Source organism: Scatophagus argus, chromosome 9, assembly GCF_020382885.2.
Source record: "Scatophagus argus isolate fScaArg1 chromosome 9, fScaArg1.pri, whole genome shotgun sequence".
Lineage (NCBI taxonomy): Eukaryota > Metazoa > Chordata > Actinopteri > Scatophagidae > Scatophagus > Scatophagus argus.
Window position 1 is genome coordinate 25006517 of NC_058501.1, and position 20584 is coordinate 25027100.

The 20584-nt window shown below is 44.7% G+C and overlaps 3 protein-coding genes and 1 non-coding gene across 4 annotated transcripts; 3 read left to right on the forward strand and 1 right to left on the reverse strand.

Annotated features, from left to right (window-relative positions):
- Positions 1–5749: 5749 nt before the first annotated feature.
- Positions 5750–8483, forward strand: cd83 (CD83 molecule). The gene is made up of 5 exons (XM_046399592.1): positions 5750–5911; positions 5996–6132; positions 6648–6876; positions 7130–7233; positions 7348–8483. Exons 1-5 carry the CDS (start codon positions 5863–5865, stop codon positions 7498–7500), a joined length of 672 nt encoding a protein of 223 aa, XP_046255548.1. The 5' UTR covers positions 5750–5862; the 3' UTR covers positions 7501–8483.
- Positions 8484–10031: 1548 nt separating this feature from the next.
- Positions 10032–12281, reverse strand: LOC124064787 (tripartite motif-containing protein 16-like). Its single transcript, XM_046399562.1, has 2 exons — positions 10352–12281; positions 10032–10317 (listed from the first exon to the last, which is right to left on the reverse strand). Exon 1 carries the CDS (start codon positions 12114–12116, stop codon positions 10434–10436), a length of 1683 nt encoding a protein of 560 aa, XP_046255518.1. The 5' UTR covers positions 12117–12281; the 3' UTR covers positions 10032–10317; positions 10352–10433.
- A 1474-nt stretch (positions 12282–13755) lies between these two features.
- On the forward strand, positions 13756–13837 carry trnas-aga. Its single transcript has one exon. It is a non-coding gene; the product is annotated as a tRNA-Ser (tRNA).
- Positions 13838–14373: 536 nt separating this feature from the next.
- cfap418 (cilia and flagella associated protein 418) lies at positions 14374–19477 on the forward strand. The gene is made up of 6 exons (XM_046399598.1): positions 14374–14600; positions 15267–15369; positions 15798–15862; positions 16488–16553; positions 17148–17243; positions 19048–19477. The coding sequence occupies exons 1-6, from the start codon at positions 14479–14481 to the stop codon at positions 19205–19207; spliced, it is 612 nt and encodes a 203-aa protein (XP_046255554.1). The 5' UTR covers positions 14374–14478; the 3' UTR covers positions 19208–19477.
- Positions 19478–20584: the final 1107 nt, after the last annotated feature.

Consider the following 20584-nt stretch of genomic DNA (forward strand, 5'->3'; position numbering starts at 1 on the left):
CTGTCGACTTCATGACCAAACACGATGTCATCATGTCAGTGAATGACGAGACGGACCGCAGCGAAGCTTTAATGTAAACTTTACTTTGGCTGAACGGAAGACATGAGAGCAGCAAGACAGAATGTAATCAACCGCAGCATACAGTACAAACACATCGACCTGTCATCTCATGTAGTATCGGGGTATAAAAACAGTCACATTTGATAGAATGCAATAATTACATCCACACACACACGAATGACAGTACAGAATGTTTTCAAGTTTCAACAGATTTTGGACTTTGAGAACTCACTTTTGTCCTGTGATATGACAAAACTGGTTACAGGCTCAGGAAAATTATTTTCAACTGGTAAAAAAATTCCAGTAAACACCAGCATGTGTTCAATGCCTGTCAGAGGTCAGAGGTCAGAGACGGTCGTGAAGCAGGGAGGAGCACCGTCACAGTGGAAACACTCTGAGACATGACATGACTTCATTCATTTATGTTTATTTGATTGTCCGGCTCTGCATCAGGAGTGGAGACGTACGTGATTAGTCGACTCTTCTGACTTTAAGCTGCTCGTTTACACGTCGGGAAATTAGTCGTCCACAGACTGCAGCAGCTCTCCACAATCAGGAATGATTATACTGATGTGTTTGTTTCCACATCCAGACTACGTTTATCAAATGCGTGACAGAGTGGTTTTAGTGCAGAAAAAACAGATAAAAGTTTTTATATCCAGCTTCTGAGTGACACAGAAGAGCGCACTGATATTTTCTAACTGTTAAATATGGACAAAAGTTCGTTTTCCATTACATCTCGACTTTGAATGAGAGAAACTGAAGACTCGAGAGCAGCAGTGTCAGACAGTAACTGTGTGGGAGGTAGTAGAAGAGATAGTGTTGTGAAAGAGCATGTAAACCTTTTTGTTCCCTTCACTTTCAAGAAATTAATAGCTTATATGTGTTTGGGGAATCTTGAAAATGCAACATAACAACAACTGTTGTCTTTTCGGTAGCAGCTCAGGTAAAGTCAGTTCTAAATGAATATTTGGATGTAGCTTTAAATGGTGTCATAACGGAGCTACTTGGGTGTCCAGCTGAGGTAATCATGAGTGGACGCTAGTTACCAACAACAAATTAACAGGGAATAAAGGTGGGCTGTACCTTTGACAGTCTGCTCGGTCTCTGCTGCAGTTTCTCCATCTGGGAGTCTCAGAATGTGCCCATCAGAACAGTAAAACTGTGCTTTTACCAGCAGTGTTGTGCTTAGTCTGGATCCACCACAGTGCTGGACTCCTCTGTGACCAACCAGATGCTCCTTCCTGCTCCAACACGCTTTGACCTTCATTCAAGTACACTTAGACTCTTTGACTTCCTAAATTTGTCACAGCATGATGTGAGATGACGGGGACATTTTGCAGTGCAAAGGTCAAGTCACTTTATTGATCGACATCGTCACTCAAAATGACGGCCTTCAAGTCAGTCAGCTTATTAATATGGTGTTTGTTCAATAGCTTTATCAGCACTGTATTAGTCTACCAGCAGCACCTAAACATCAAAGGTCCTGTCAAAAACACCCTTTTCTTATTTCCACTGTCTGTGAATCTTTGAAACAGCCACTTTCTTGTTGTTACCTTCAGACGCTGTGTGGACTCTTGTGAAAAGAGCTAAAGTTTAAAACTGTGCTGCTGACGGGGCACAGAAATGGAAAAAAATCTAAACGTATTGTGCGTGTCGTTGAGGGCGACTAACATGCTGAACGAAAAGCTGATTTTTCTCAATAGTTTGAATCCAGCATCGCTTGCATTCACGTTTACCCACTCGCACTCGTCCTCGTGCTTTGAATTAAATTTTCTCCAACGCTGGCTTTTGTGCTGTTGTTTCAGCCGGCACTCACATAAGATTGTCTACGGTTGGAAAGGAGGACCTTCTCCTCTGGTACCAGGAGTGTCCCTCCGAGCTCACCCCCCTTCCCATGGTGGTTTCACTGGTTTTACTGGGCGATCTGACACTCAGTGTGTTAAAGCTGCCTTCTACAGGAAGTGTATTTGAGTCAGTGCATTCCTGTTTTGAGTAGCAGCACCAGTAGTGGACAAAAGTAAAGACTTCTGTCCACAGGCTAACCGCTGTAGCATACAGCGTAGCCTCAATGTGAGGTCATACCAACAGGGAAGCAGATGGACGTGAGCAGTTAATAATACTGGCAATTGTCTTGAAATCGTAATGAGTTCTTAAGAAAATACAGCCATGAGATGCAGACGAGTGAAATGATCTTAAACCAAATGAACGGAGGGAAAAAACCTCTGCATTATGTACTGCCCTGTATACCACAAGATTAACACTAAGAGGTAAAAACTGATGTGCATAGTTCAAGCTTTTGCAATAAAAAAGGGAATATATATATAGTATTTCTAAAAAACAAGAAGATGTATAAAAATGTCTGTAAAGTGCCAAGAATTGCAAGCAAAACGAAATACATTCAACAGAAGCATAACTAAAAAATCATACCATGATTATATGTAAACACGTGTTCTCAGAGGTCAGTGACTCAGAAGGTGATCTGCTTCACAATCAATCCACCGATCGGCACAGCCAGCCATGACAAACCACCAGACCCTGCAGCGACAACAGTCAGGAGGTTAGCCTCGCCAACAGGTCGGAGTCTCCCGAAAAACTAACAACTGAATTTATTTCAGCCTCAAACCATGCTAAGGCAGCAGTACACTCAACGTACGCGTTACGCCAACATGACTGTGTTACCATGACAACTGTGTCCATATTTAACTCTGTCATTCCATAACTTATCTAACGGTTACTAGCATGTCAGCATGATAGCTGTTAATATTAGCATGCTCATGTTAGCATGTTAGCAAGCTAAAAGTCCAGCAGAGCCAAGTGTGATGATGTAGAGCTGAACTGATGAGACTCACATGCATAAAAAAAATAAACACTTTTAATTTAGCTAACAACATGGCCTTCTCTCTGGCGCCACCTCTAGGACAAGCTTCACAACTTTTAGCTGCAACTAGAGCCAATCTGAGCTGGTCTGCCCACACTTTAAATATATCAATATTTATTACATTGTCATGAAATTTTAATGAATGTGTCTTCATGACTTCTGAACTCACGTCATTTGGGAACCACTAGTTAGCAAAATGCTAAAATGCAAACAGATAATGACTGAATAACAACTGAATTCAGTTTTGGTTGAACTCTTCCTTTAGAGCACAGATGCCTCGATTTGTGTGACCCCAGAAAGATTTGAGCCCAGTTGTGTGTTCCCGCTGACTTTGGACAAGACCATTTAACTCAGAATGAGTCTTGTTGCCCCACCGGTGGTTAATCAGTAATCTGAGCTGCTCGTGAGGCTGCAGACGTTAATCTTAATCTCGCACAAAGAGATCATGTTCAGTCTGTGTCTCAAATCAACCTGAATCAAAAATGTCATTTAAAGACAAAATCAGGCCGTTGGCATATAAAACAAGACCCACCGTGACTTCCTGTTGCCCTGAGAGAACCGGAGCACGGGATGCTTTGGTAGTACGTCTGCTTCTCCACAGTCATGTTGGTCTCCTGGTAACAGATGAATGAAAATAAGACCTGAACCAAAGAGGTTTAAGAGTTGATGATCTCACACACTTAAGACATAAGACAAGTCTACATAGCTTTAGTAGCTACAGAGGTTTTGTTGTTGTTGACTCTTTCCTCACTCAGGAACATCTAACCGTCCAGTAAAGCACCTGAAAAGAAACACTATGGATGATTTGAAATTTCTCTCTAAAAATAAGAATACGCTGGTTTCATGTATAACCAAAGCACACTGCTGTCAGTCAAATAACTTTAAGTTAAGTATCCAGTACACTCATGTCACTTTTTGTCACTTTTGTCAGTATTTTATGTTTTGTGTTTATCGGCTCGAATGTAAGCTGTAATCGTTAGCATGACCGGCTAGTTGTTCCCTGCTTGTGTAGAGTTAACATGTCATTAACTACTGAACGTATGCAGCATAAGCTAAATATGAAACAGTGGATGACCTACGTCAGTGCACACCACAGTCCCGTTTAAATCCACACATTCGGCCAGTACCATCACTCCAGCTTCAATGGCTTTGCAAGGACGAATACACTCCTTGTGCTGATGTTTGGAGGAGGCGATTTGCTGCAAGAAACACCACCAACACAAACAATCACTTCATGTGCAGTCAATGAGCCTCTGAAATGTAGAAGACGTGGAGATTTTGACTTCTGTTGTGCTTGATTTGTAGGTTCTGATTTTAACTGGTTGTTAAGCATCTTGAGAACCTGGTTTTTAAAAGGTGCTATGTAGGTTATATATAATATTATTGTCATTATTATTTTCCTGTCTGGTTGAATGAGAGCTAAAGCCCAGAAACAGCCAACACATGGATCAGGAACATGGAGGCTACGCGTTGCCTGCAGGCTTTGTACCGTGGTGCCGGTGCTCCACGTGTTCTCACACTGTGGGTCAAACTGTACTGTGCGATCACAGCAGGAGTACGTCGAGATGCTCTCCATCACCTCTGAGCTGCTGCTCACAGGCCCCGCAGCAGCTAAAAGACACAAATGAAGTACAGATCAGACTCCTCAGACTCACTCTTTTCATTTCCTCTGTCCGAATCAGAGAGAAACAGGTCCCAGTGCAAAACCCCACACTGAGTCAGCATTCGGCCACAGTGGAGACAAAAAACTTCCTTTAACAGGCAGAAACCTCCAGCAGAACCAGACTCAGTGTAGACCGCCTTCTGCTGTGACCGCCTGGGAGGGAGAGGGGGGAGAGGAGAGAGAGGAGAGACAGGGGAGAGGAGAGGGGGGAGAGACAGGGGAGAGGAGAGATAGGGAGATGGGGGGGGTGGACTTGTGACTACCCTGACTTCAGGCTCCAGGAGCCCCAGGGAGGAGGGGGAGTGTACTTTCAGAGGGCCCTGTGATTATGAGGCCCACTACCAGTGGGCCCCTTAGGGTTAGGGTTATCTCTTGATATCTCTTGATGGGTTTTGCACTGCAGAAATATTGTTTTAGGTGTTTTTTTTTGTTTTTTTTAGCAACTTCTTTTTTTTGGGGGGGGGGGGGGGGGGGCTCTGGGCACTGCCCAGGGACCCACACCACCCTTAATCCGTCCCTGCCTAAAAAAAAATAGAAGCAAAGGAAAGACTTCATGAGTTGTTTTGGGTTTCTTTGTTTTCCTCCTAACATGTGGCGTTAAGAAGCCATTTGACATATCACTTACATCAGCCAGGAATTTCCTAACCCGATTTTGAATAAGTCGCCTGTGTCGTGGAAAGCACCCGGCAGGGGAAAACACGGGGAAGCCCAGCGGGGTGCTTTCACTTTCAGCACGTTGTCGCCATTACAGGCAGAACAACAGTCAGTGTTCCTTTGTTTACTGTCACCTTTAGCTCAAAGCATCCAGAGCACAAACATCACTAAAGGCCAGCCTGCTGAACAAGTGCTGATATGAAGACATGAATAAACTTTGTACACAGACTCGCATGGCTGCCGGCTGTCGTATCGTGCGTTATTATATGTCCTCATATGTCACACATCCTAAATAACAAAGGCAAGCAGCATCCTCGTCATAGGCTACAGTAAAGGTGGAATACTCACCTACAACAGTAAGCACGAGGAGAACGAGTGTACCCATCATTACACTGGATTAGCTCGAAGCCCGGCGACGTCCCTGAGTTCAAGTGGCTTTTCTCGCCTCTGCTAAAAGACTCCGCCCACCGACGGCTGTTGACTCCGTGACGGGGGCTGTTGCTTCCTGTTTCTGTTTCTGTGCTGTATAAAGTCAGGTTGGTGTGCGTGTGTGTGAAACGTCCTCAGCCTTCCTCAGCAGCTACACATCACCTCCATCATCACCATGAAGACGTCTCCGGGTTGTCTGCGCGTGGCTCTGCTCGTGTCGCTGTGTAAGTAGTCCGTCTGCGTTGGACTGAGCCTGCTTCTTGTGCACACGAACACTTTCATGAATGGATTCTTGTCGGCTTGTCCAGGTGTGTGCCGGGCCGCGTGCGCGTCCGTCGGGGAGGACATGGCGAAGACCTCATGCGTTTCTGGCGCGGACTGTAGCCTGCCGTGCGCCGCGCGTCCCAAGCCTGGTGTCCAGTACAGATCAGTGCGGTGGTACAAGGTAACACATTTCACTTCATGTGACAAAATACTACAGTATTTTAACCACACAAAACTCCAGGAGGGACAGCTTGTGTATTAAAATGTAAAGTAAATATAATAAGAATACTCTCACTCGTTGTAGTACTGCCAGTTATGCTGCTGTTCAGTTAAAGCGGTTCAGTAGAGGAAGCAGAAGTACTCACATCTAAAAATACTCCATTATAAGAGTGAGGCATGAGCTCAGAATGTCACTCATGTAAAAGTACAGAAGTATTACCAGCACAAAAATACCCAGAATGTGCAGGGGGTAGAGGCGCCACTTAACACAAACCACAAGTACACAAGCAAAGTACAAGTATGCCAAAACTGTACTTCTGTAAACGTATTTATGTACTTTCAACCACTGTGCTCAGTCAGTAACAATGAAGGAAGACTTCAGAGTGTTTACTTCGTGTTATGATGTCAGCAGTGTTCGTGTCTACTGTTCAGTTGAAGTTCAGCTCATGATGTCACACTGCACTGATGATGTCACAGGTCGGAGAGCCGCCCGCACCTCGTCTCAGCGGCCTTGTGACCAGAGACCTCCCCAACGGCACGGTGCGTTGGTACTCCGGCGTGGAGCGACAGGTGGATCTGCTGGACGAGTCCCGTGACATGCTGTTTCCCAACGCCACGTGTGGCGACAGCGGCGTGTACACCTGTCACCTGGCTGCACCTGTGGGAGAACAGAACCAGGAGGGGCGGGTCCTCCTCACCATGACAGGTGAGAGCTCGAGCAGATGTCCCAAGCCTTTTCACTTCCCTGATGGGATAAGTACTGGACAAAATGCTGACCTGAACCCGGTTCTGCTGGTTCTGTGAGGCTTATTGTGCCTCAGCTCACTGGACACCGAAGCCTCTAAAGTGTCCTGGACCAGCTGAGCAGGCGACGGCCTCGTGAGCCGAGCCGCTCAGCAAGTGACGCACTTCAGTCGGGGTCAAACTCGACTAACTCTCATTTCTCCTTTCATTTACAGATTGTCCTGTTGGCCCTGCGGAACATCTGACAACAGACGCTTACATGGTTTTTGTTGCCACAGCAGTGCTGATGCTTGCACTTGTTATATTCAGAATAAGCTACGTAAGTAAAGAACACACACACACACCCACACACACACACACGCACACAGCAGGCTCGACGTTAAGTCTCACTGGACTCTTTATGTGAACACGTTGTCCCGTGTCTCCTCCACAGGTCAGTTTGAAGAACACCCTCAGAGACAGAAACAAGACAACAAAGAAGGAGATTTTATTGGACGCGCCGCTCAAACCGCTCGAAAAGAAGGACTTAATGTTGATATACACTTTGGGGCCTAAGTCGCCTAAAGAGCAGCACATCTGCGTGTAAAGACAAACGTGATGCGGAGGACGGCCGGCGACCAAGAGGACTCCCAGATTGTGAAAAAACCCACACAATAGTGTCTTAAGCTCCTCTTGCTTTCCCTCCATTGGTGCTATCCACTCTGGACAGTGGAGACTCAAGTCAAATTAACTACAGTCACCTGTGAGCACCTGTGAGAAGTCAGGTCCACCTTCAGCTGAGGACAAGGACAGAGTGGTAGAAAACTCTCGAGGAGCTGAAACAGATGTGGACACAGGACGGGATGTTCGTCCCACCCGGACACTCAGGACTCCCATCCTGTCCAATGCGGGCCGACTGTGGCTCAGAAGGTGCAGCAGGTCCAGACAGGTTGGCGGTCTGATGCTCGGGTTCCTCCTGTCCACGAGTGAGCAGAACCCTGAACCCCAAACGGCTCTTGATGGTCAGATATCAGCAGATGCTTTTTCCACTGGTGCCACCATGTCATTTTAACTGCAGCAGTTCTAATTGAATGTATTGTGATTCAGTCTAATTAAATGTGTCTGTAATTCAGTTCTTGCTCATCAAAACGTTCAGTTCTCCCTGGCAGAAACCTTCGCTGTTGATGTCCTCAGTCTCATTTCTGACCGGTCCTCATTAAATTATCGGCAGGTGGACTGGGAGCGCCTGGACGAGGTGTAGGAAGTTGTTCAGATAAAACCGGTGACCTGATTGCTTATCGTGTATCCCATAAGTGAAGTGGGACACGGGGCGGATTTACAGCCTGATGAGGTTTGTGTGACCTGGTTTCGGTGATAAAGGAGGAGCGGTGGTGTTTTCACAAGCCAAACGCCTGTAAAACTACAGTCAGAGAGACTAAATCACCTGTCTGCCTCACCTGAGCCACTGCACACTCCTGTTTACACTAAGCTGTGGAGTCTGTTCGTTTTGTAAAGTTCTCAGTTGTCTACATGTGGAGATGAATGTAATGTTTGATTGTCTGTTTTAAGATTAAAATGTGTGTAAATGGGCTTTTGTCTCGCCGTGTGTTTTTAACACAATGTCATCACTGTGATGATTAAACGTGAGAATTACACACTCGTCCAATGTCTCTTTCGACAAAAGTCCGCCAGAAGCCACGTGGATGCTGTGCCCTTTCAGAACAAGAAGTGAAAGAGAACTCCGCCTCTGCTCTGAGCTATTTGCATGCACTCTGAATTTTTGAACTTTTATTTTGACAGCGGGGGAAATCCCAGCAGACAGCCGTGTCCTCGCTGTCTGGACTTTGTCCTTTTAAATATACAACCATGAACCTTCAGGAGCCACAAGAACAAGTGCTTCTTTTGTTTGTTTACTGAGTTGACAGAATTGAAGCAAATAGAAAACATTTTATGCCACAGCTCCCATCATGCAGTGTGAGTTGTATTCATCTTAACAAATCTGACCTTCACATGGAAAGTTGAGCCACCTTAAAGGTCACATACAACAAACAAATGACTTTTATATTCTGCTGTTTCAATGAATGCATGTTTTTTTTGTTCAAATCCAACTTTTCTCCCCTCCTGACATCCACTTTGAGATTTCTCACTGACCAAACGGTTGAAGACACCTGTGCTGCTTGCGAAACGTGGGAGGTTCAGGTACAGCGAACCACACCGGGAAATGTGGAAATCATCCACTACGTGCATGTCGGCTCTGTGGGTTTTTTAATTGGTGAATCAACATGTTCTGTAAGGGGAAACAAACCTCTACTGAATTTGGTTTATCACAGCCTTACTTCCTCTTCTTTGGTCCAGTTTCATCTTTTATCACATGCAGACTAAAATGTCATCAGGGCCTTTTCAAAATAACACTTCCTGTAAACATAGAGGAGGCAAAAAGGCAAACACTGCAGGAACTGCATGTACCAAATGTCTTTATTTAATTGCGTGATGATGTGATGGATCTGGTTTCACGTGACCTCGTCACATGGTGATGCAGCGGAGAGGGAGGGGCTTGGCCGCTCTGTAAACCGCTGGGACTCCTCGAAAACAAAATCTTCATGTAATTCAGTCCAACAAATTCTAAACGTGGAACAACTTTTTAAGAAGAGCTTCTCATGCAGTACTGTGAGTCTCGTAAGCAGTACTCAACAGCCATACTGGAGTAAAGGTAAAGATGTCACGCTGGAATGTTACTCTGGTAAATGAAAGTCACCCACACAAATAGTTTCAAAAGGACATGTAAAATTACATTTGTCACTTCTACTCTCAGATTAGTTTCACACTGTCTCCATCAGCTTCATAAGAAGACAAGAAGACAAGACTTTGTTCATGTGTGTTTATTCATGATGGAAACCTTCAGTTTGTTCACACGGCCCATCAGTAAAGTCTGTTAAATGGCTCTTGTTCAGTGATTTCATGTACAGATTCACTTCATCCACACAGTCAGTTTGTTTGAGCAGAATCTCAGCTGTGCACAAGGACATAATCAATGAGCTCCTTATTGATTATCATCAGGATAATCACACTGTCAGAACAACAACAACAACAACAACAACAACATGATTTGTCATTTGTCTGTCAATCACATGAATGTAAATGTAAATAAAGATTTATTCAAAAAGTGGTGAGAACAGTATGGAAGCCCGTTTCTCTCATTAAAAGATAAACATTCAGAAATAATTCAAATATTCCCACTTTAAGTCATAATTATGGGATGAAACACACATTTAGAGCTCCGAGACGTTTGCTTCTTCATCAGTTCAGCTGAACTAAAGTCAGCGTGAGCAGTGAGAGCCTCCATGGCCAAACAGACACAGGAAGGAGAAGCAGCTAAACAAGGTCAGACATTTACAGAACAACAAGTGAGAAGACGTCAAAGTACCGACTGACAGCTGATCTCAGTGCAGTGAAGAGACGCCACAACAATCAGCTCTCAGCAACAAACATGAAGACAAAAGAAGCTGAAGAGTTAAAACACAGAACTGAACCCACTGAACCTTAAATGACTTCTGTCTGTTCCAGTTTAATCAACTCAGCAGTGGCTCCAAAACCATTAATCCCAAATCCAGCATGGAGAGGCTGAGTGAATGTGGTCTGGACTCTGTGGAGGAGAGTCATGGTTTCAGAGATGTTGTAGAAGGACAGAATACCTGCACTGTGATCCAGGTACACTCCTACTCTGGAGGACTGAGGACCTGAGACAGGAGTTTCGATATTGTTGTAACAAAACACATAACTGTTTGTGTCACAACATAACATCCAGGATTTGTCATTGAATCCAAACAGACATTCATCTGACTCCCCTGCTCTGCTGATGTTCTTGTATGCGACTGCTACACAAACTCTCCTCCCTGTCCACTCCACCTCCCAGTAACAACGTCCAGTCAGACTCTCTCTGCTCAGGACCTGAAGCCAGCCAGTGAATCTGTCTGGGTGATCAGGATAAGACTGACGTTGTTTCATTAATGTGACTTTTCTGTTCCCCTCAGATAATAACAGCCATGTGTTTGCTGTGTTTGGATCCAGTGTGATCTCACGTGAATACTTTAAGAAGTCAGCTCTGGTCTTGGGCTCTGGTCCTGACAGTAAAACATCCACTTCAGCCTCTGAGATGTTTGTCCATGTGTCCCTCAGGACGTCCTGTAGTTTGTCTCTGAGCTCTGACACAGCAGCCGTCACATCCTCAAAGTATCTCAGAGGACGGATGTTGATGCTGGATGAGTGTGTGGACTCACTGAGTGCTGACAGTGAGGGGTAGTTGTGTAGAAACTGGGTGTGATCCTCTGTGTGTGAGAGCTTCTTCAGCTCAGCGTCTTTCCTCTTCAGCTCAGTGATCTCCTGCTCCAGCTTCTCCTGAAGCTCCAAGACTCGACTCACTTCAGTTTGCTGCTGGGATCTGAGCTGCTGCTTCACATCAGAGCTTCTTTTCTCCATGAGACGGATCAGCTGAGTGAAGATCTTCTCACTGTCCTCCACTGCTTTATCAGCAGAGCGACTGATGGCCTCCACCTCCTGTTGAAGCACCTTCAGGTCTTTCTGTCTGTCCTGGATTCTCTGCTGGATGTTTTGTAGACTCACCTCGACTTCTCTCTGCCTCTCAGTCCTTTCTGCTGCAGCTGACACTGTGTCGTGGCCTTTATGTTCATCCACGGAGCAGAGATAACAGATACACTGCTGATCAGTACGGCAGAACATCTTCATCACCTCATTATGACGAGAGCACATGTTCTCCTGGAGCTTCTCAGTGGGCTCCACCAGCTTGTGTTTCTTAAACTGAGCCACATCATAGTGAGGCTGGAGGTGTTTCTCACAGTAAGAGACCAGACAGACCAGACAGGACTTGAGGGCTTTCAGTTTTCTCCCAGTGCAGACATCACAGGCCACATCTTCAGGTCCAGCATAGCAGTGATCAGTAGGAGCAGCTTGGAGTCCAGTCTTCTTCAGCTCCTCCACTAAATCTGCTAACATGGTGCTTTTCACCAGGACAGGCCTCGGTATGAAGGTCTGCCTACACTGAGGGCAGCTGTGGATTGTCTTCTCATCCTCTCCATCCCAGAAGCTGTTAATACAGTTCATACAGTAGCTGTGTCCACAGGGAATCGTCACCGGATCCTTCAGTAGATCCAGACAGATGGAACAAGAGATGGTTTCCCGATTCAGCTGAGCTCCTTTCTGCGCCATTTCGCCTCTCAGTGACAACGACTGTCTGACTTTCACTTTCCTCAAAAGTGAAAGCAGTTTGATCTGTGAGCTACACAGCAGATGAGAAGGGGAGGGAACAAGGAAACATGAGGACAGAGTGGAGCTGCAGTGTTTGACATCAGAGAGAAGAGGGAGGGCTTATGGAGCTTTGACTCAATCCAGGAAGAGGAGCAGCTCTGTGGATCTGAACTTTGTCTCCTCCTTCACACTGAAGCCTCAGTTAGAAGCAGGTACGTGCAGATAAGGGGGGCTACAGGGGCTCAGGCACCTGCCCTTTTCCTGATGGACATTCAAAGTGCCCTTTTGACAGGGCTTTTTTTTATTTATTTATTTATTTTTTTTTTAATAAATAAATGAGTTCCAACAGCTAAGTTCTCCACAATGTCTCCTAAATCATATGCGAAGTTATACATTTGGGGGGGAAAACGCTTTACACCTAAATACCTTGCGGCCACGATTCATGGCGTCACATGGTCAGCGAACCCATCGAAAGCGTGTGCATGCGGCCATCAAGTGAGACGATGCAAGAAGAAGAGGCGCGTGTTAAGGTCGCAGTGAATCACAGTGTTCATTCCTCTTCTGACCATTCATGTTGTATGATTCGTGAAAGGACAAGTTAATACTGTAACGTCCAGCCGGACGTGTAAGAACGATGAGAGTTGTTCAACAAACCTTCATTTATTGTAGAACAGTCGGTTACTGTCGGCCGTAACCACGCCAAAAAAACAATCAAGGTGTCCCACAAAACAACAACAACTCTCCCAGTCGCTCCCCGCTCAGTCTCTCCTCTCCCGGCACCTTCTCTCTCACCCTCGGCGCCCCCCGCCCTCTCGCTCTCACGTCCAACCACACATGCATTCACAGACCGTAGGAAACTATAAAACTCCTAGCTCTCAACTCTAACTAATCTGACTCTAACATTAACATCAACTCTATCAACATTAACAGCACTGAACATTCTTGCAGGGACGTTACAATACATTGCTTAGGGCTGTTTTTTGCGTTGGGTTGTGTAATGTAGAGCAACCTCATCGATTTAGTAATGTGGCAGCTTCGAATACACACACACACACACACACAGGCAGAAATTAAGTTGTTATTGAAATTCAGTTTTAAATAAAGTTCAATTGCTTGAAATGTTTTGTGCCCTTTTTTATAAACTGAGCCCCTGCCCCACCAGAGGTCTCTGCACGTCCCTGGTTAGAAGCTGCTGAACATTTGGAAACGTTTCACTTTTTAGATGTAAAATATGTCTCAGCTCCTCAGGCTTTGCTGACTTTTCTCAGATTCTGTCTCATAACATAAAATTAATTAATAATTAAATTGCTGTATTTCTGTAAAATCTGGGCCACATTTATAATGTTTTGCTCTTGAGCCATTGAGATATAACTCTCCTGATGGCTGGCAGAGATTTTTATCTAACAGGAAGTTTATTCGGCACAGTAAACAAACTCTGGAAATGTTGGTCAGTCTTTAGGAATCTGACTGAAGTATTTTCTTTTTAACATGTTCAAAAGTGGAAATTTACATGTCAGGAAAATAGACAGAACAGTAAATATGGCTGGTAAAACAGGGAACAACCATTTTATGAACCATTCACCAACATGTTGGTTAACGTGTTGTCGTGGCCGAGTGGTTAAGGCGATGGACTAGAAATCCATTGGGGTCTCCCCGCGCAGGTTCGAATCCTGCCGACAACGGTAGCGCTTTTGTGTTTTTATATGAAAGATTTGGTTGGTTAGTTAGTTTTTCTACTCATCTAACCAGCTTATACATTAATGGTGGTATATTAACATTCGGGCAAACAGTACTCCAATGCGCTGACGTGAAGCACATATATGAACACTACAGTGACTTCTGGCTTCTTTTCACATTTTCAAAATAAGATTCTGGTATGTCTTAATAGGCATCAGCATTACGTGTCGAGTCCGGTCGTGGAAGAGGAACTCAGATGATTTACAAATGTGAAAGTAGTGATATCACAGTGTAGAAATGCTCCTGCATAGAAAAAGCCTTCCAATTTTATCGCAGTATAAAAGGAGGTAACATCAAAATATTTGGCTACATACGGTTGCAGAATGGCCCATTTCAGAGATGACCTATATTATCACGATGCATTATGCAGCATGTATTGATATCGATGTCTACAACACTGAAAGTGTAGTAGACTGAAAAGTATGATATTTTACCAAAGTGTCAAGGACAGTTATTTTGAAGGCAACACCGCACTATTTCCGCTCTGTTCTCCTGTTACCTGGCAACTACGAACGCTCTGAGCTGGCTGGCGGGTAGCTGGTGTGCTAACCTGTTAGCCCAAAGCTACCAGGGCCGACATAACAACATGGACGATGACGACGACCTGGACGAACTGCTAGATGAAGTGGAAAAACGGTTTTGTAGCAACGTTTCCGTCGCCTCGACGGCTGGAGAGCGCGGGAAAGACAACGTAGGACAGAGAAACAGGTAAACAGTGCTAAGTTGGCTAGCTAATGGCAGCTAAAGGCTAACGTTCAACAGTGGGCAGTAACGTCTCATGAGGTGTGCTGCAGCTTAAATGACTTCTCTGATTATGCTGCTCGGCATTAGATGAACGCATAACAGCAGCTCTCATCTGTTTGTGTAAAATGTTTCGGTTACTTTTGGTTATCCTGATGGTTATCCTGGCTGCCAGGGAAAAACTTATTTTGTGTTTATTTTTACCGTGTTTTAATTGTGGCTTCCGACTGCTATTGTCTTTTAAAAAAGATTCAGAAAACGGTTATGTTAAAGGTTGTTTCGTACATTTTTATGAACGGATTTGTGACCTTTCAAAGATAGTGTAACGACAGGCCGAATGGCTTTCAAACAGTTCACTTATTTTATTATTATTATTATTGTGATGGTGTTTGTGTTTTGCTCCGGGGGAGTAAATAAGGACAGAAACAGAAAAACATTAGTCTGGTTTGCTTTGTTATTATTCGGATATTTGTATTTCTGCACATGAAGCTCGCTGCCTTCTCCAAACTACCTGGACTTTAATTCATTTAGTAAACTTAAAGCAAATACTGAATACTGGCATCAGACTGTAAAATAGAGGTTTACTGTCAAAACTTTGATGAAGTTTGTCACTGTGTGTTTCCTCTGATTTAGAGCCACAAAACCTGAACAGCCAATAAAAAGCATTACTGAAGATATCGACGCTCTTCTGGAGGAATTACAGGAGGAAGACCGCAGGGATACTCCTCACTTAAAGGTGAAATTAATGAATTTAGTTTTAGCTCTGGCTTAATGAGATGTAGCTGCTTCGTCTCCAAGTCAATACCTGTGCTGGGCAAGTGCCTAAAATAGAAGTTTAAACTTAGACTATCAGTCTACAAGAAAGCAGTCTAACTTACTGTTTACCCGCATTGTTCACATCGGTGACAGATGCTCTTTTGTTACACAGCAACATGTCAGTTCAGAGTAAATGATGTCATGTCTAATTTAAATGTGTCCTGCAGCAGTTCAGTCTAAACGTAAAGCCACTGACGAGCAGCACAGACAGGCTAATAACTGACAGGCTCACCCATCCTAATCTAAAAGCATTACAGGCTGGTGTCACATATCAGCCGCTGACAAACCCACATCAGTCAGCCACCATGTGGTGACGTGTGTCATCTGCTCTTTTTCCTCTGATTTCAGGCTGAGCAGTTTCCTCACGGATCAGCGGTGGAGAAGAAGCCGTCGTCTCAGTCTGGAGGCAGGAAGTAAGAAAATGAGCTCGCCCTGAACGAAAAACCTCCAGCTGAGGGAGAAAAGGCACTCAGCCATTTTGATGAAAGTTTTCTTTTAGCTCCGTGCGTGTGTTCAGCCAAATGTTTGGTATTTTTATGTGATCGACGTCTTAGGAGGATATAATTAACCACCAAAATAAAAGTCAGTAACTTTGCTTTTGGAAGCGTTTTGAGTTAGCATGGATGGCGTGAGAGTTCCCACAAAGTGTTGCCTAAACATCTGGATGGCCCCCTGGTGGGTGGCTGCAGTACAGCTCATAAACCCCTCCCCCACATCAAATACATTTTCCACAAAGATGGTTTCTGTCATTTTAGGCATTTCTTATCGCACTGTTGTTTATTTAAGCGTTCATTTCTCTGATCAGTTTGGTTGTAATTTGTTATTTGATGCTATAAAAAGAGCTGGTATCACATACTCGTCAATGGGAAAAGCCTTTGCCATGTCTCTTATGTGTGTGCATGTGAAAGTGAGGACTGGGTTTTATCTTTCTAAGGTTTGCCAGTGTTGTTCTGCTGACTCTTTTTGATCCTTTTAAACTTGCATTCTGTGGTTTTTTGTGTGTTTTGAGACAATCTGCACTCGATGTCATGTTTCCAGGTGCTGCCCAGTTTTCGTTGGCGGGAGCACGGTCACCAACGGTGTGGGAACCACCACGTCCAAGAGGTGCGAAAAAACTATTTCATACTGTGAGCGTCCCTGTTTTTGGTTTAAATGATACCCGACTCTGCTACGGATTATTTTCCAATGACGAGTTAAATTTTGTTTGAATTAGCACTTTTTTTCTGGACTCAGTTTACACTGCCCGAGTCCAGAAGAAGGCAAGACGCATTGCCACAGACCCCACCCACCCGGGCAACAAACTGTTTGTACCGCTTCCATCAGGAAAGCGGTACAGGAACATTAAAACCAGCACCAACAGACTCAGGGACAGCTTCTTCCCCAGAGCTGTTAAAGCAATAACCCCCCTACAGTGAAACACTCATACACATAGTCTGGCACTAAGTGCACTTTGTTTTTATCTACCTCACTCTGTATTTTGTACTTTGCATTTTATATTTTTATATTTTTTTTCTAAGGTGTGCAATTTTAATTTTTTCTATTTATAAGTGTGTTTTGAAGCTGAGAATCTGCACAAAATTTCGTTATGCTTGCATAATGACAATAAAGACTCTTGAATCTTTTAATGTGTTACCAACATACTGGGGAATAATTACTATTGCTAGAAGTATTTGTATGTGATAATTACTGTATCAACAGGTCGTGTGACCAGTTGAGGTGCACATCCTGTGACTTCCGGGTGCTGATGTTTGATGACTGTGAGTGGGACTTGTCCTGTGATTACCTGTTCTTCAGGTGAGGAAACTCCTCAGAGCAGATGTTGGCTCTTTGTCAGGACGTTTTTTTCTTTTTATTATCATACTGCCATATTTTTTGGACTGTTTACCTCATATTTGTTCTGAATAAACACAGACTGGCACAGAGATCCAGAAGTGTAAAACCTGAGTATTTTACTGTGTGGAGTCACTGAACAGAAAACGCAGAAAGCCATAAACTAAATGTGAATCTGTGACAGCCTGTCAGCGCCTGTGCCATGTGACCTCTCTGTGTGAGTACAGCACGATATTTCAACCATATCCTGTGTGCATCACAGCAGCAGGTGAGTCACAGTGACAGAAGCCAACCTTTCTACTGCTGTTGCTGCCTTTAACGTGGAGTTTGTCACAAGTGGGTGACTTTGTGTGACGCTTGCATGTTTTTCAGTTTGCTCAGCAGGTGGCAGTGTTGAGGCGTGAAGCTTCTTCTTCACTTACTTCACTGCTTTACATCCACTGAGAGGTTACGTCTCAAGTGAGTGAGCAGCTGTGCAAACGAGTCACTACAGCGAACTATTTAAAACCACTTAGAGGCGAAGATTTCCGGTGTTGCTCTGAGAGTGAAGTCAAAATGTCATGAATTTCATGCACACTGAAGATATGTTCCATTCGTTCAGGTTATTTATTCATTCCAGACAAACCAGACACATTTAGAGCTGTTAAGTTTTTAACTGAGTGAGAACTTTTGTGCAGCGTGACGAGAATGCAAACAGGCAGAGGAGGGAGATGTCAGCTTGGACCCACAACTCACTCGTTTGACTACTACAGCTACAAGTCCACACTTTGGCTCAGTCAGCTGTTAGAAGTTTTTATGAATGTTGCATAATAATGCATGTGTTAATCTTAAGGAAGCTCATTAAAGGTCTAACAATGACATAATAGTTAAGCTATGTGTTTGTAGTGCTGTTAGATACTGTACAATGATCAGTCATGAGGCCTTTATTAATGTTCTCAAGCACTTTATAAACTGTTAACAAATTTCCTATAAGTGCTTAGAATTTTTTAATCTAACAATAAATGTCTTTGTGACGATACCACCAACGCTTTACTTACTAACACATGAAAGGACTCCCACTAAGTATCTCCAGTCTGTCTGTTCACTCCTCAACATTAGAAACAAACGGCAGGAAAAACAAGGTGAATAGCAACACTGAGTGAAGTCCTGCAGAGCCTCGTTCTCACCACAGGGTGGCGACTGTAACGCACAAGCTGCAGCAGTCTGCACTGCCTCTCTGAACTCACTCTGTTGGCTCAGACTGTCCACAAATATTCTCATGCCAGCTCGCACTTCTTCGCAGTGTTCGACTCGCTTTCCTACTACAAAAAATCCACACAAGTTCATCAGGACTGAAAAAGCGTTGAGGTTCAGCGTCCAGCTTCACATTTGCATCCACCAATCAGCTGCAAAAGGCAAAACCGTGTCCTAACAGCAGGCAGATGCTGGGCGAGATGTTAGTTTGTTCTTCTGAAGGTTAAACTGCTGCGCTGCGATTCGGTTTCACATCAGCTCGGGTCTGAGTGTTTCTGTCTGCTGACTGAGCACTTTCTCATCCACACGACGTTTAGTGAATGTTCTTCCTCACGCGCACGTAATGTGAGCGTTCGCTGCTCGCTGTGTTTCCTGTGGGTGAACGCAGCCCTGTGACGTGCGATGACGTTCTCTGTTTTTTCCCAGGGCTTCATCTGATTGGTCAGATGTTTACACACCGAACATTTGACTTCTAGCCGGCATGCAGAAGTTTGTGAGACGTTCAGATCAGCTGATCTCTGCTGTGTGTGTGTAGGAACAACATGCCGGACCGCCTGAAGCTCCGAGCCAAGCTGAGGAGGAGGAGGGACTCCCGGGCGTACGCCTGCCAGTGCAGCTGGTTCTCCGCGTCGGAGCCGACGGACCTCAGGGACCAGCATCAGCTCACGTGGGTCTGTGGCAAACACCAGGACTGATGCTGTGACACACAAGGCTCTGCTGCTCATCTGCTCAGCTGGCGTCTGTCTTTTCACTGCGTCCGTCTGTCCGTCCGTCTGCTTGACTTCAGCAGCCTTTCACTGATCACACAGGAAGAAGCTGAGCGGAGTTAAAGTGTCTGCAGTGTGTGTGTGTGTGTGTGTGTGTGTGTGTGTGTCAGTCCATAGAGGCTGCTGGGAAAACGAGGCAGCATGAGGCTGATCATCTTTCGGTGGCTGAAGACGCTAATTAAAGTGTATTTGTGTGTATTTTCTCGTGTCCTCGTGTCAGTAAACGCCACATAAATCTTTTGTTTTGAGTGCAGCTCTGTGAGGAAGAGGAACTGACGTCATCTCAGTGTGAAGAAGATGCGTTCAGGTGCTGCTGAGGTTTGATGTGCTTTTAGAAGACTTTTTAGTTCATTTTGTCCACAACATGTCCACCCGCTTTAGTGTTTGGATTTGTTTGGGCCACAAAGAGAATTTCAGTCAGTCGGTCACTTTGAAGGTTTGTTTTATTTCAGGTCAGATATGTTTTACTATAAAAACAATCCACCAGGCTTCCTTTGGTTATGACCAGCAGCTCATACTGAGAGAAGATCTGACATCGGATTGGTTTGCTTTGGTTTTGTGTTTTACCAAGCACATTGATCCTCTGGGCTCGTTGAAAGCGAGACACAAGAACAAATCTGATGTTGCTTCCTCTTCCTCTTCTGCTATAAAACTGGATTTAGTGACTGATGTTTCAGCACATTCACTTCCGTCCAATCACGTTGTCTCTAAAGTCGTGTGAACAGAACACACGTCACTCTGAGTGGACACACGTCAGCCTCGCTGCAGGCCGGGAGGACAAATCCTGTTTGTGGCAGGAGTGACGGGTACCTGCTGGGGTCCTCTGGTCTGTCAGGCCGACAATTATCACACAGCTTTTCCTGGTGGGGGGCGGAGAGAAGAGCAGTTCACCTGATGGCGTGCTGATGTGTTTGTGTTGTGTTTAAGGGGCAGAGCTCAGTTCGGGCTCTGCGCTGCTGTTCTTCGAGTCACACGTGTGAGCAGTGACTTCACATGTGCTCCTCAGCTTGTAGAAACACACAACATCAGCGTTGCTTCAGAGGAGGAAGCTGAAGGCGTCAGACGTTCCTGCGAGGTCAGCGACGTCCAGCAGGAAAAACATCGATCATTAACTTATCAAGAACTGAGATGCTGTGGTCTAAAGCGCATGTTTGGTTTTTAAGAGGAGGCAATAAACACGTTCATAGTGGACATAAAGGAGATGTAGAAGTATCAGACAAGTACTACTAATACTACTACTTTATACTTCTACAAAACTACAACTCAGCAGCAAGTCCTGTGCTTTTCAGCTGAAGCTGTTTTTGT